The sequence below is a fragment of the Rhinichthys klamathensis genome, unplaced genomic scaffold (assembly GCF_029890125.1).
Source record: "Rhinichthys klamathensis goyatoka isolate OS25496 unplaced genomic scaffold, OSU_Roscu_1.1 h1tg000005l_1, whole genome shotgun sequence".
NCBI classification, from domain to species: Eukaryota; Metazoa; Chordata; class Actinopteri; order Cypriniformes; family Leuciscidae; genus Rhinichthys; species Rhinichthys klamathensis.
This window is the reverse complement of record NW_026606558.1, coordinates 2,575,739-2,591,534: the sequence shown is the minus strand read 5'-3', so window position 1 is coordinate 2,591,534 and position 15,796 is coordinate 2,575,739. Positions and strand designations below refer to the sequence as shown.

The window sequence follows — 15,796 nt, the reverse complement described above, 5'->3', positions numbered from 1 at the left end:
AACATTCAAAGCATTTCCTGAGTCTGAATGAAGGCTGTATTGGGAGTGTAATTCTTTGGTGCCACATCATCATCAAGAATTACTAATGCAGCTCCTGAAAACAACAGCAGCGGCATCAGCATCCTGCCCATGATGCACTGCTCTAGTCTCTGCTCTGAGAAAAAAACAATGCACATCCTTGTATTGAGACATCCGGCCCCCTAGCCAACAGCAATAATCATGCAGCTTTGAAGGACAAAGGAATAAAGAGTTCCTTTCTTTGTTGGGACTGTCAGGCCCGCTGCGCAGTCTGTCACCGAGGTCTTTTAACTACTTATGACGAAGGAGAGAGAAAATCCTCATCCACACACTGTGTTTTCGCATGAAAGGACACACACACACACACACAAACTTCCTTAAAAGCACAGGTCTAAATAAACACACTAACATGTACTACGCAAAAATGACAATGATTTGTCCTACAGGACACTGCAGCAGATGCAGTAACCGGCAGACAGGCCGCTTTCCAACCCCCCTCTGGAGTGTTTTTGGTCTTCCCTTATCCACAAACGGAGGATGAGCGCCTGTATTTGTACAAAACAGGAAAAAACAAGACCTAGCCCCTATGAAACTCAATCACAATCTAAATCACGGCCTGATTTTACACACTTAACACACAGCAGGAGTAACAGGGTTGATCAGACCACTACCGAAATTTAATTTCCATAGATAATTATATTTGTTTATTTTCAGATTTGGGTTCTCATTATTATTTGTCGTCTTATCAGTCATGGTAATACTTTAAGATGATTAAAAACCACAAAGTGCATCAGTCTTCCTCTCTTTTAATCTAAAGTTGCAAGGATGAGACTTATGGCGTGTGCAAAGCAAGCAAAATAAGCACACACTCTCTCTTTCACACACACACATACGCACACAGAACAACATCAGCAACAGACGACTAGCTCACTTTTCTCAGCCTCACTGCAATAAAAAGATTAGCATTAATGTGGCAGGAAGTAAATGGCATTATGTAGAGTTGAGCATAATCAAGGAGTGCTGGGGATATTACTCACAATCTGTGTGTGTGTACGTGTGTGTGTGTGTGTGTGTGTGTGTGTGTTTGCTTCACACAGTCTCAAAAATGCAGAGAGCCTTCCAATCATCACCTCCTCCTTTATTCTTACAACACACACACACACACACGCATATAAAAGGAGGGGAGAGATGGAGGAGAGCAATAAATGAACCTGGGCACCCGCTGGTTAATTAGATAGTGCTGATTTGATTTTCATTTTAATCTTTTTTTTTTTTTTTTTTATGCTCTCTGGTTTCTGGATCCCATTGAAAGGTGTACTCTCTCCCAAAGCCCTCTAAACAGAGCTTTATTGGCATGATTGGTAACATTTACAATATTACCGAAGCGTATACAGTACGTACAGTAACGAAATAGACAGCACAGAAAATAAATATGGTGCAGTAAACAAAGAGATAAAGGAAATAAATTGGAAAACGGGGCAAGGTAAAAAAAAAACATGTTAATGAAATAAGAAAAAAGGAAATAAAATAAAAAAGGAAAAAAATTCAAATTAATAATATTGTATAAACATTTACAATATTGCCGAAGTGTATACATTATGTACAGTAACAAAACAGACAACACAGAAAATAAAAATTATGCAGTCAATAAACACAGATAAAGAAATGAAGGGGGAAAGGTAAAAAAAATAAAACAAAATATAATTTAAAAAGTAGATAAACTAAAAGATCCATGAAAATAAAATGCACACATACATATATATATATATATATATATATATATATATATATATATATATATATATAATCAGTAATAAATCAACCAATAAAATAATAATGTTCTTCACACATGTCTGTTGACAAGCTGAAACACAGCTAACTGTGTCTACCTTTCCTCTGAATGACTCTCTCTCTCTCTCTCTCTCTCTCTCTCTCTCTCTCTCTCTCTCTCTCTCTCTCTCTCTGATGTTTTGATATTATTTCCCATTTTAGGAGAAAATGTACTTTTGTTTCGACTTCAGAATCTTTCATCCTTTGGTATTCGGGATGTTAAGCACTGTTTTGAGTCTACATTTACCTAGCAATCTAAATGATAACATGCCATTGGCTTCAATTGTTTTTACATAAAGCTAACAGACTAACCCTATTCTGAACCTTTACAATACTCCAGAAAATAATTTTATGAACATTATGTCCTTTGTGAATCATTTTTGCCTTTGAGGACTGCTTTAAGGGAGTTTATGTGAGACTTAGTCAACTCACACACACACTAATCCATAAATCTGGTGAGAACTGCAGCATTCTCAGCAGCTAGAGAGTGACTAAACTCTAAAACAACTATGAAAAGAGAGACCCATCTGATATGCTGGACACAGACATCCAAAGTGAGACACCAAAGAACTCCAAACAATCCTACGAGTCTCCTTCAGACGGACACAGACACAGACGCAGTATTAGCCGGCCTCCCCTCCCCCTCTCAGTGGAATGCAGGAATGTAGTGCTAACCCTAGCAGAACGCCACTCTCTCCGACCATCACTTCCAGGAAGGGGACCGTTTTCCCATGGGCTGGCTTTCTCCAAGTAGCCCATTCTGCTTGAACCTCACCTCAACCATACAACCGAAGTGAATAAGGGTCTCCACAACAACAGCTTTAATTATGTTCCTCCCGTTAAACTATCTGTCTGGAGGATTGTGAGGTAATACCCTTCCAAGACATTAACTGTGTTATTACGCTCTCTTACAAATAGCTTCACTGTCTGAAAGGTTAATTATGAATCGCTGCGATTTCCCACTTTCGGAAATGTGCTTCCAACAATAAAAAGCGCAGTTGTAATCAGAACACGGCAGCTGTTTGAAGCTATCTGTGGGGAATGAGAAACGTTTGATATGAACTCAATTGCCTGATACACTGCTTCATTCGTTTATTTCTAGTTTACTGCATCTCACTGCATGTGTGTGAGTGTGTGCATGCATAGCCCAGTGTATCCAAGCTTTGCTCTCTGCCCTTGAAAATGAACAAGTCAGTGTGAGAAACAGTCTCTGGGTCCCAGGTGTCTGGATAAGGCAATAAGCGGAGGTCTCGAGGAAATGTTGAGATAAGACCACCACAGCCAGAGCTGACAGGCCATCAGTAACTGCCATCTAATGTAATCTCATTACCAGTCTCTCTGCCATCCGACTCCTGTCTTATTGCATCTGATTAGTCTTCATGCCACTCTTTACTGTCAAATATAGATTTGCAATGATACATTGAGGTGTACTAGGGTGAAAACGTCATGATATGAAAAGGGTGGCCTTTTTTAATTAAGATTATAAATATATAATATAAATTATATATAAATATTTCTTCTTATTTTCAATATTGAAAACGGTTGTGCTGCTTAATATTTTTGTGGAAACTGTTATACATTTTTTTTTTCAGGATTCTTTGATGAATAGAAAGTTCAAAAGAACAGTGTTTATTTAAAATAGAAACCTTATGTAAAATGTCTACTGTCACTTTGGATGAATTAAATGTAAACTTGCTAAATAAAATATTAATTTCTTTCTAAACTAATCTTACTGATCCTAAACTTTTGAACAGTAATATTTCTAAATAAATTATGTAGTTAATAAGTTTACAATCAGTAAAAAATAAATCAATTCATTAAATATTATGGACAAAAAAGGAACTTTTTTATGGCATGACTCTTGTTCAAATGTATCCTTATATTTTCTAGTTTGTATTCACTTTGTTTTGTGTTCTGAGGGAAAAGATGGCTTGACATGCTGAAACAACTGATGGCTGAGCGAAACCACAGCAGCAAATAACTAATAATGAAAATAGCTTGAGATGAAGGGGGAGAGGTCAGAGTTCAGTTATGAGATCTGAAATGCAGTCTCTGGTTTCTCTCAACTCCAAGTCCTGCAGTCCCTTCCATTCCATTCACTGCCACATTCACTCAAATCTCAGATCCACAGCCTTTTTACAATCTACGTTATAGCTTTTTGAGTGACACACTGAGAAAAGTTACATTACTAGTAAGTACAATAGTGACCAAAAGTGATGTCCGGCCTAGGAATGCTTACCTTTTATTCAAATTATTAAAAATTTGTTAAAGAATATTGCACAGTTGTTTTTTGAGTCAATAGTTTTATTTGCGATAAAGCTATGAAACATGCAATTGTGTGGACATTTTCTTTTTTTGCCAAGCAAAATTTGTAATTCCAATACATGCAAAAACAAAAGAGAACCAACAAAATATAAATAACTGATGATTATGTTTTAGTCAATGTGTGCTCTGTCCTGTGAGATTTGTTTTTCGAAGAATTTTTTGCATGGTAAAATAAAACCTGTAGCTGCAGAAGTGTTTTGTTCTTCCCTCATATTCAAAATATTTTAAATATATATAAAATATTTTCCCCATATTTTGATGGTTTAATCGAATTTAGGTGGTTTAATCACCTCTGGACTTCACTTTTGGCCACTACTGGTTTTATAGTGATAGATATCAGTCAAATGATTAACCCAATAAAATGTTTAGCTTATCTTGCTTTTTTATTTTTTATTTTAGAAGTTTTGTGTGCATCTCATTTGCTATAATTAAATTGTGTAAGCCTTTATAATATACATAGGCATGATATCAACCATCAGCTCTCTAATTATTGGTATCATATCTATTGAAAACCTCTATTGGTCATTTATCTGACAGGACAAATCTTCTCACCGAAATGGGCAATTCCCCTGGAACATCCTGTGATTAAGTGCTTTGAACTTCAAGGGAACAATGGCAGCTCATGGAACACCCCTATTGCAGAGTTTGGTCCCCTAACCTCCTTGTTATCAACCCTGAGCTTTAACCGGTACACCACCCAATAACTTACAGTAGACACTGATGAGGCTCCAGCGAGAACAGAGCCATGCATGAGCGCATTTAAAGATCACGCCTGGATCTCAATTCTCAGAACATGAATCAGTGTGTCAGTGTCTTTAAAACCAAGATTATGAATCAGTGTTTCATGCTTCAAACACCATTAGACAGCAGCATCATCATGTAATACATGGACAGTCATGTCAGTCCCGCAGTGCAGTGGTGCTTATAGAGTTCAGGCGGGTCAGATGAAATTATTAACTCCACTGACCCACAGATAAACATCACATTGATCTGTGCGAGAGACTGGAGAGCAAGGCTCTCGGTCTCCACCACAGCATATAATCTAACACTCCTCATTTAGCCCACAGGAGGAGAGGACAAACCTTCACGGAGACGGACAGATTTTTTTGAGACACCGTGATGTCTGGGTCTCGAAGGTTGCAGTATTGTCGGTGGGTTAGGGCAGTGCCAGGGTCGGGTGTTCTGACCTCTCTCCTCCCAGCCGGCAGATCCATTACCCCAGCTGAAGTACAGTGCAGTGTGGGGTCACTGACCCCTGTGCACGCTGGTGAAATACAACACCCATTTATCAAGGGGTCTGGAATGTGACTGAGAAATTAGAGGGGGACAGTGGGTGACGGGGCAAAGCCAAATATCGCCTAAATACTAGGCATTTTACAACAGAGCAAGCAATTTTGCATGAGAGAAAGAGAACTGTTGGATAACAGGGTGCGCTCTTGTTCTCTCATGGCGACATCGAGCAGAGGGGTCAGAGGTCACAACGTGCTCTTGGCTCAGTGTCATCGTATTAGACACATACATTCTAAAGCAGCATTTACCCCAACAGACCCATCAGTAAAAAGTTGTAATTTCTGTTTTATGTTCACAAAATAAAAAGCTTTCCAAGTACACCCAGGGTACACAAACCTCTGCTTGTAAATCTCTCCAAAATGTGTGTGCGTATGTCGAAGTGTAGATATAATGGCCTTTAATGAGCAGATCAGTATCTGTGTTGCTCTGCAAAGCTCGGTGTGCCATTAATGCCTCTTATAGAGATCATTTCAGAGACCCATCACTTCCTGATTTGGCTCCTATTTTAATGCTGCCTGTAGCGCTGGAAATAAAGGCCTGACCAGCGGCTAATAACTCATTACAGACCCACTGAGCTGGTGGTTAGATAAATGGAGAGGGGAAAACAAACATGTCATTCAGCTTTGTGCTAAAGCATGCATAGACATAAACACACTCTGCTCTCCAATTTAGTACAGTTATGCCTCCGTTTGACCTTGAGAGCGCCTGGGCTTCAGTCTAAAAATAGAAGAGGCCAAATAAACATATTTCCTACAGCTTTCACGCCCTGTTTAGACATGAGATCAGGCTGTGAAGAGCAGCGATCATGCAGACACGATTGCTGATTGTGTTGTTAATGAGAGTTATGTGCAACGTGCCAATACTGTGCATTCACCGGTCAGCAGGAGGCGCCACTGCTGCCTTGAGTTTCACTCCTTACCAGCGGCTCTGCAGGGAGTAGGTGATGCTCTAGATGAGTTCCAGATCCTGCAGATGAGGGCTTCAGCATTCTAGATCCTAGCTATCAAAGAGCAGTGAGACAGAGATAAATGATCGCACTGATCTGGAGGAACAAGGACACTATATGGGCTAGTGAACTTTGACATGGATATTTGCTTTTTTTTGTTGTACACAGTCATTTGCAGATATGTACATATATATATATATACACACACACACACACACACACACACACGCAAATGAATATTTCTTCATATTCATGCATCTCATTCCTATGGAAGCTTGTTTCCGCCACAGAATGAAAAATAAAAAAGGTAATTGCGACTTTTTATCTCACAATTCTGACTTTTTTTTCTCACAATTGCGAGATATAAAGTCAGAATTGCGTGATATAAAGTCAGAATTGCGAGATATAAAGTCAGAATTGCGTGATATAAAATCGCAATTGCGTGTTATAAAGTCAGAATTGCGAGATATAAAGTCAGAATTGCGAGATATAAAGTCAGAATTGCGAGATATAAAGTCAGAATTGCGAGATATAAAGTCAGAATTGCGAGATATAAAGTCAGAATTGCGAGATATAAAGTCAGAATTGCGTGATATAAAATCGCAGTTGCGTGTTATAAAGTCAGAATTGCGAGATATAAAGTCAGAATTGATTGATATAAAGTCGCAATTGCGTGCTATAAAGTCAGAATTGCGTGATATAAAGTCGAAATTGCGTGTTTTAAAGTCAGAATTGTGAGATATAAACTATTCTGAGGGGAAAAAAGTAAGTCTTTTTTCCCCCTTAGAATTGGCCTGATAACTCACAATTGCGAGTTTATATCGCACAATTCTGAGAAAAGATGTCAGAATTTCGAGATATAAACTCGCAATTATGTGTTATAAAGTCAGAATTGCGAGATGTAAACTCGCAATTGTGAGAAAAAAAGTCATAATTGTGAGATCTTTTTTTCTCGCAATTGCGACTTTATTTCTCATAATTGCGACTTTATATCTCGCAATTGCGACATATTTCTCATAATTGCGACTTTATATCTCGCAATTGCGACTTTATTTCTCAGAATTGCGACTTTATATCTCGCAATTGCGACTTTATTTCTCACAATTCTGACTTCATATCTCGCAATTGTGAGATAAAAGTCGCAATTATTTGTATTTATTTTTTTATTCAGTGGCGGAAACAAGCTTCCATACATTCCAAACCTTGTTTAAAGCAACAACAAAAAAATGATCAGAAAATCTGGAAATAAAAACTTGCGTAAACATGTCTTATGAGGGTATGAACTACAGCCCTATGAAGCATCTGAATTAGCCTATAGTAGCATAAACATTAAATTATTGATTTGTAGTCATTTATAATATTCAAGTGCAAAAATACACAAAGTTACTGAATAAAAAACACTATACACATATATATATATATATATATATATATTTATATATATATACTACAGTTCAAAAGTTTGGTTAAGACCGTAATATTGTGAAATATTACTACAATTTAAAATAGTTGTTTTCTGTTTTAATATATTTTAAAATTTAATTTATTCCTATGATGGCAAAGATCTGTCTTTTGATCTGTGTTCTGTCACTTGTGGGTACTCATGCCCATCCTTAATACACAAACAACAACATACATATAGTATACACTACTAGCTGCAGACAGTGCTAGAACACATCAAGACTTCATGGAGAATGAAGATCTGTTTAAGCAGTGAAGAATGCCCTGCTGATGGGCTTCTAATTCCCGTTTCATTTAGAGAGGGAGTTTTCTTACTGCCAGGGCCTCGATTAGAGGGGTAACGGTCCGTAAACAGAGAGAGAATGAAACCAGAGAGAGAAAGGGATGGGAAATTAAGAGAAATCAGCTGGAAAAAAAGACTGTTCAGAAAGAGGAGAAGGAACAGAAGATGTCACTGGTGGTTAATTGTCAAGTATCTATATCCATCAATATAAAAACAGCACCGGCACAGTCATGCACCATTCTCTGAGAGACTTCACTGCAAACAAAAGCAAACAGATCCAAAGCAGCCATGTGCAACCAGCAGCTGTTAGATCCATCTCTCTCACTATCCCAAACTCCATGCTGCACCTACCTCAGCTGAAGCCCCCTGCAGACAGTCAAACATTTTACAGAACACCTGGAAGGGGAGGGGAGGAGATGAGACGTCCGCTCTGACAAACAACACATCAACCTTAATATGACAGCTAGCAACACAGAACAACAGACTTCATCACAGGCTCAAGATAACCATGTAGTTTGGAGGTGTATCTCACTCGTTCAAAATATTAAGGTATGAGAGGCTATGCTATAATGTGCTCATATTTTATTTACAATGTAGTACGGCCTCAAGTGCCATAGTACTTTTATACAGTAAACAAATAATGCCTAAAACGTGGAAAAAACCTGATCATTTCAAATAAATGTAAATTTGTCATCCTTTTTTTTTTATTGACCTCATAACTTGATCTAAAATGACTGACTTCTTTCTGGTGACATTTGCCGGACTCAATCATTTAGTCCGCCCCTCCACGTTCGACCTCAAGCTTGCATTCAGATCTGAAACATCTCAAAACCCAGTTAACAACCATTGGATAAAAGTCCCCGCTCTATATTTTTCCTTTCCCAATAATCTGTTATACTCAGATGTACGTCACAATCTGGAAGAAAACATTTTTTTGCAACTGCCACTTCATTGAGATTATTGACATTTACATTTCTAAATTAACCTTTCTTTTTGTTAGCATTTTTATCCTTTCTATCAACTGTCAAAATCCTCGCACAGGATTATAGACAGCGAAGGATACAGTAGACCAATGCTGCATTGACTGCAGGAAGTTACACAAACATCAGATTCGGACATGCCAGTTATTGAAAACTACATTGTGTATACTCTAGTGCAACTGAAACATTGCATCCAGGACTGAAACTTTACAGAACTGTGGGTATGCATGGCTAGCTCTACTAAACCTTGTGCATAATGCTAATACTATTAAACTAGGAGAACGCATGTTTGTGGCATGTGACGCTGTAAATCTTAGAAGGCTTTTTGACTCAAATCGTCTGCTGTGGAGTAATAATGAGGATGCTCTCGTAGAACGGCATTCATATGCAAATATATTCGGCGCGTGTCCACGAGGCTTCCCTGCCGCCGTGGCTCATTCCTGACCTGTTGGATCCTGTTCTGGCCCAATGGAGACACGCTTCGCTCAATCTAATAATTACTATGTGTTTCTATGACAAAACACTCGACATTCCACTTTTTTTCTCTCTGCTCTGGTGTTATCGTACTTGGGAAATACAAGTTTGCATGAAACATACACCCTATAGCAATAGGGTGGTAGTCATGGATGTACTGTAAGTATGCTGCTCAGGGTGGTTCCTGTACTTTCAATGTTTTCATGCCTGCACTGAGTACTCGTTTCTGATTGAGGTCGCCGTGGAAACAGGGCAACGGTCCAATGTGGCTCCTGCCCGCACAGGTAAAACACGCGATGTGGCTTTGATGAATCAACCTGTTGTTTACACAGCTGGACATTCTTTCTCTCACTCTTTCCTCGATAACTCGATGTACAATGTAATCACACAGATGATCATGTTCATTTTAAAAGTTTGCCAAATTTCAACATTAGGTGTAGGCTACAGGCAAACTGAAATTTCGGCTGCCTAGATATGTAGTAATTTTTTTGGTTTTTCACTGAAATAGAGAAAACAGGCTAAAACATTGACAACTGAAGCAATGCTGTTAATGCTAAAAACTAAGGCTGTTTACACCTGGTATTTTTGGTCGATCGGATTCGGATAACAAGTAGATGAGGGAGACATTTCCAGTTTACACCTGGTGTTTTAATCTTTCATTTAAAGGGACACTATGCAGCTTTTTTAGCTTAACTGAACAGCTTCAGAGTTATTGAAATGGTTATATAACTTCTTTCGGGTTGAATGGTGGACGTCTCGACCCCCCCTGGTGCCTGTGAGCGAAAAAATCTCACTTGCAACTTCGGTGCGGCGGGCCGCGTCAGGAAGTATCGCGTGATATCAGCTCTCGCGATGTAACATATTCCTTTACGGCAACTGCACACATACACACAGGAACAAGGTATAGATGGATGGAGTTTGTCACACTATCGTCATGGCTGAGCCGGCATATAAGATGCAGAAAGCTAGGAAAGCATTGTCGGAGGAACAGAGAAAGAGGAAACGGCAGACTGACCGAGCGAGGAGTCGGACACGAGCATAGGCATAATTTGCGGGTGTGCTATGTCCCCATTGAAACTTCCCGCGGCACGGATGTAACGTTACCATTACAAACAAATAAAACATCTCCAGGTAACTCTAGTAGAGCATTCATTTCGTTCGTTTGTTAAATAAGAGGCGATCTGAAATGTGTTATTTTTGAAATCAAGTGACCAAAGTGCTCGGTGCCTCTGCGATCAGTGGTGCAGATAAGTGTTCTGTTGTGACGCGCGCCTGAATCCGTTGCGGGGACTGAGAGACTCTCTATATTTTGTTATGGTGAAATCACAAAACCTAATGCACAAAAAACATGTCCCTGCTTGAAATACAACCACTAATAAACAATCGGGTTTGATGAGGAAAATAAACTATACTACTAGCTAGTACCGATTAGAACCCAGAACCTCTAACACACTTGGCAAAAGTTCTGCCTCTGGACCATTAAAATTGTCGGATCTATGTATTTAATCACGTGAAAATTCTCACCACTAACAACATATATTATATCTCATTAAACGACAAATTAAACACAATGTACTATTGTATACTATGTAACAGGCATGTCACGCTCTGAGTGAGTGGTATTTACGACAGTAACGTTAAATTCAAGTACTCCACAGTAACTCTAGGGGTCGCTGTTTGACAAAAACGGGATTTCTGCATAATGCCCCTTTAACCACTTCTGTCCTGATTTCTTCGAGGGAAGTTTTTTTTTGTTTTTTTTCTGGATTTTTCTGATCTTTCGCTCCAGTGGACGAAATAAGCTCACGCAATTTACATATGCAAGCAAACGGAGACGACGGAAAAACATATGGAGACGAGCATCAGCTTTCGTTGCCGCTCTGGTAGCCGCAAGATCACGCCGAGCGCTATGAGTGTGTGTTATAAATCAGGAATGGTGAGAGAACATTGTGCTTGGTACGTTTTTCGACGTCAAACAAAACTTGGGTCTTCAGCCGACCGAAGTTTAAATCCCGTCTGGCAAGTGCGCTTCCCATAATGTTTACACATCAAGCCTCATTCACACCGCCAGCGACACGCAGCGACAAAGCGACATGATCCCATTGGTGACAGAATGTAGGCGTGTCAAGCGACGCGAGACAAGCAACAAAAATTCCGAAATTTCAACTTTGTGCAAATGAGAAGCAAATTTCGCAAGCGACAACCAATATGAGTGAAGACTGTCTCACGTTGTCACCGTGTCGAGCGCAGGCAAGACGGGACAGAGTTCCGGAGCGATTTCACTGTTTTATATGATTTGGCTGTAACCACATACATGGACAATAATAAAATGATGCGTGGAAAAGAAACTGTTGGCAGTCTTTGTGAGTTTGATTCATACATTGATAGTTCTTGTGTTGTTTATTATAAAATGCAGTGATAAAATACAGTTTAGCTATTACTGCTGCAGGTCATATTACAGTTTCCCTTGGATGTTGATTATTAGGGAAAAGAAAATTGATTATTAGTCAAATTCGAATGACGTTTTAGTAAATTTTGACAGTATAAAAGAGTTTAATTGTTAATGCACTGAGCACTGCTGTGGTTAATATAACAACACTCTCCAACAGCATAAAGGCCTGTTCACACCGGGACGAATTTCGCGCGCGATATTCGCCGACGTTTAACGCCTCGTGACTAAACAAAGGGCGCCAATGTGAGTGTGCACACCGACGCGAAAAACGCCACGCGTAAAAGCGTAATTTTTTTTTAAACGCCTTGGGTTCGTTTTTTGGGTTTGACGCCGCCGCGTCAAAAACTATCCGACCAATGAGATTGGCGCTTTTGCTCACGTGTCTGGAGCTTCTGAAGTTACAGTAAAACACAACTTTGGGGCGCTCAAACACAAAACGGTCTTGCCGAGCACACATTCGTAACGTCGAAGAAGATAAACGCCAAGTAGCGTCTACACTGCCGGAAGATGCAAGGCAAGATGAATGAAGAGCTGCTGGTCTCGGAACATAAAGAACTATATGGCAAACGCGACAGCGACTACAAAAATCTTGATAAAAGAGAACTGTTTTGGAGTGGTATTGCAGAGCAAATGGGCGCCATCTAATGTCAGGAAATGAATTGGCATGTTCAATCGGCTCATCGTTAGCGAAAATCGCTTGGGTGTGAACACAAAAAACGCGTTGAAAAACGCTGGCGAAAATTCGTCCCGGTGTGTACGAGCCTTCCTAGTCAAATTGATATCTTAGTTCTATATATCACTTGTAATTGTATTTTCTGTAGATATGGCCAGACGTGCAGTCTACCAATAACATTACTTCACAGTACAGAGACTAGCGACATACAGTGACAAAGTCGCTGGTGGTGTGAATGGGGCATTAGGTCAGTAGGCGGAGAGTAGGCGGTCTTTTGTGGCTGTTTAAACACATTCGATTACATGAGAGTTTACTCTACAAAAGCAATCCGGTCAAATGCGCTTTCAACTACCTCTGTAAGTGGCCGAAAGTGGACAAGCTCAAAACGTTTTAGACCCCATTTACGTGTAGCCTATTTATCGTCATCCACTCGTGATCCGATCGACCAAAACGCATCTTAATACCAGGAGTAAACTGCCTAACTTAAAATATTATGTAAAATAAGTATCAAATATATTGAATATAAAATACATATATTGAATAATGTAAACAAATATATATATAAAACATGTAATAATAATTAAAAATGACAAACATAAAATAATACAATTAATTATAGTTATTCCAACCGACAGCTATTTCAGTAAAAGTTAAAATATTACTGTAAAGTATGATAATTTAATTTTTTTTTTAAATGTTTTAAAGGTATACAAGACTAACACAAACAGCCATTTTGAGCTTTATCCTGAGGGTTAAGAGCATAAAAGTCCAGATGATGGCCACTATATGAAAGCACGGGTGTTCTGCACTTACTGCATCCAAAACATTTTACAGCTCCTTCCCCCTTCACTGCCAGAGGCCTACAAGCTCAAGAGTCCAACATGTCCAACATCAAACACACACACAAACACCACACTGAGCCTGTACAGCTGATGATGTCATCAGCCTTAGGCCACGCTCACACATCATCAGCGCATGTCAGGCTCCGTCCAACAACGAGAGAGCGCACGTCACTAGAGACCATGGGAGGGAAATGACAAGACAGGACAGAGGAAAGGATAAAAAGGTTGACACGATAAACAGATTATGGCTTGAGGACAAATTAGAGTGATGTTTTACAATCTGTCGTACGATATGTATAATCTAAATAGCTGCAGATTTACTGTGTCCCCCTTCTGCTGAATGCAAGTAAGATCACATGGGACTGTCTTTAACTGAGGAAGGCTAAAATACACCGATATTAAAAGCAACATATACGAAATTCCAGTCAAAACTAGTCATTTACTTGGACAAGTATAACAGAATGCCACTTGAATGTTAATCCTGCAACAGAAATCAGGGAAAATTTACAATCAAATTATTTAATAGCAAATTATAGTAATTTTTCTTTCTATTTTTAGTATTGCAATATCATTCGTCCATGATGAACAAATACAATTGTAAAATATTTAGGATGACTACAATGTAGGTAGGCATGTGAATGATGGAGTCTGGTATGGACAAATATATTCAGAATTTATTTATTATACATTTTTATGTTTTATTATAAATAACATAAAATATCAAATTAAATAAAACACTAGGAAATCTATTTATTTTATATTATCTGTATATACACACTACTGTTCTAAAGTTTGGGGTCAGTAATAAATTTATATTTTTATTCAGCAAAGATGCATTAAATTGATCAAAATTTACTTAATATAAATTGTAATAATATTTTACATAATAAAAAGACGTCTTTCAAAAACACAAAAAAATCATACCGACCCCAACGATGATGTATGTTACATATGAAACTGCATTCAATTGTAACAAACACGCATAATGTAAATGTATAGTTGTGCCAGTACACACTAGAAAGACATCAAGTATGTCATGTAAATCTAGTCTATAATCCCTTTCAGCTTGACTAGTCGTTCGGATAATCCAATGGCTAGATGATTTTGAAAACTTTGTTTTGTACATCCCTACGTTTTGCACCTACAAAATTGACTAATTCCCATTTGGTTTCTTTATACATCCTCTGTCTAGTCTTTGACCATGGGACGTTTAAACTTCGTAAGTTTACGAGTCAATATCCCACATCTAAAATTTTAATGAAACCAAAGTCCCTTTAAGACAAGTCATTTCACTCAGCGGCCATCTTTGAAACGCCGCATTTAAGGGCAGCTGCTATCTTTTTGAATAGGGAAACATCAAATTCTCCTAAACTGTTCGCCAAGCTTACGATTAAATTTCATATTTGAAATCACCAATGAAATCTGACAACAACTGTCTCAAAAATTTTGTTTCTAAACGTTCGAATCATGACAGAAAACGGCATTGTTCAGGCTGGATCAAGCTAATGCGCATGCACAGTGGAAGTGCGCGTCTGACAGACTCCGGAGCCTCTAACCGCAGCTGCAGTGACGCGATGACTTTACCAAACGGCGATTGGCTCTTATTTAGAAGGCGGGACTTATTCTGCCATATTGAGCGTTGCACTTTCCCCATTCAAAACAATACGAGTGACGCGTCTTGTGTAATTCTATAGTCTTTTATGAAACATAGCAATACTGTAACTGCTCGATTCAATCTGCAAAATTCCTGCACATCCACACTGACCTACGGGTCAGACTCTGTTTCCGTGGTTACCAGCCCCAAAGGACAGCACAAGAGGAGAGGAGAGTAGCAGTGAAGGGAGTGGAGACGGATCGGACTCCTCCAGTTCTTCTGATAAGAGACTCGGAGCAGCGAGTTCCACATTCTCCTACCACCATCCATCAGCTCAGGTCACACAACGCTGATCCTGCATGTGTCCTCACCTCTGACCCCGCTCATCACTCACGCTAACACAACGTTTATCTGTGCCACACACGGCTCTCCTGAAACACATTCACCCTGATGCCTCATACCAAAGCTTTTCATTTTCAGAGGATAATGTTTTAAAGTACTTTATCAGGGTGCTGAACTGATGGAAGGGGCGCAGAGAGGAGCACTGTTCTTTGTGGGGAATAAATGGCTGATCATGCTGCCAAAAACAGGTAGGTAAACATGTCTACTCAGCAGCAGGCTATACATT

At 39.1% G+C, this 15,796-nt stretch overlaps 1 protein-coding gene across 3 annotated transcripts in view; it reads right to left on the bottom strand.

Annotated features, from left to right (window-relative positions):
* bcar1 (BCAR1 scaffold protein, Cas family member) overlaps positions 1 to 15,796 on the bottom strand; it is a 98,241-nt gene that overhangs the window by 56,410 nt on the left and 26,035 nt on the right. Inside the window, exons 2-3 of one of the 3 annotated variants that reach the window (XM_056255217.1) lie at positions 8,505 to 8,549; positions 6,383 to 6,463 (exon numbers count right to left, since the gene is read on the bottom strand). The exons of 1 other annotated variant lie outside the window; for it this stretch is intronic. In XM_056255217.1, coding sequence (XP_056111192.1) covers positions 6,383 to 6,463; positions 8,505 to 8,549 — 126 coding nt within the window. The remainder of the gene's footprint in view (positions 1 to 6,382; positions 6,464 to 8,504; positions 8,550 to 15,796) is intronic. One more of the 3 variants, XM_056255224.1, reaches the window with a different exon arrangement.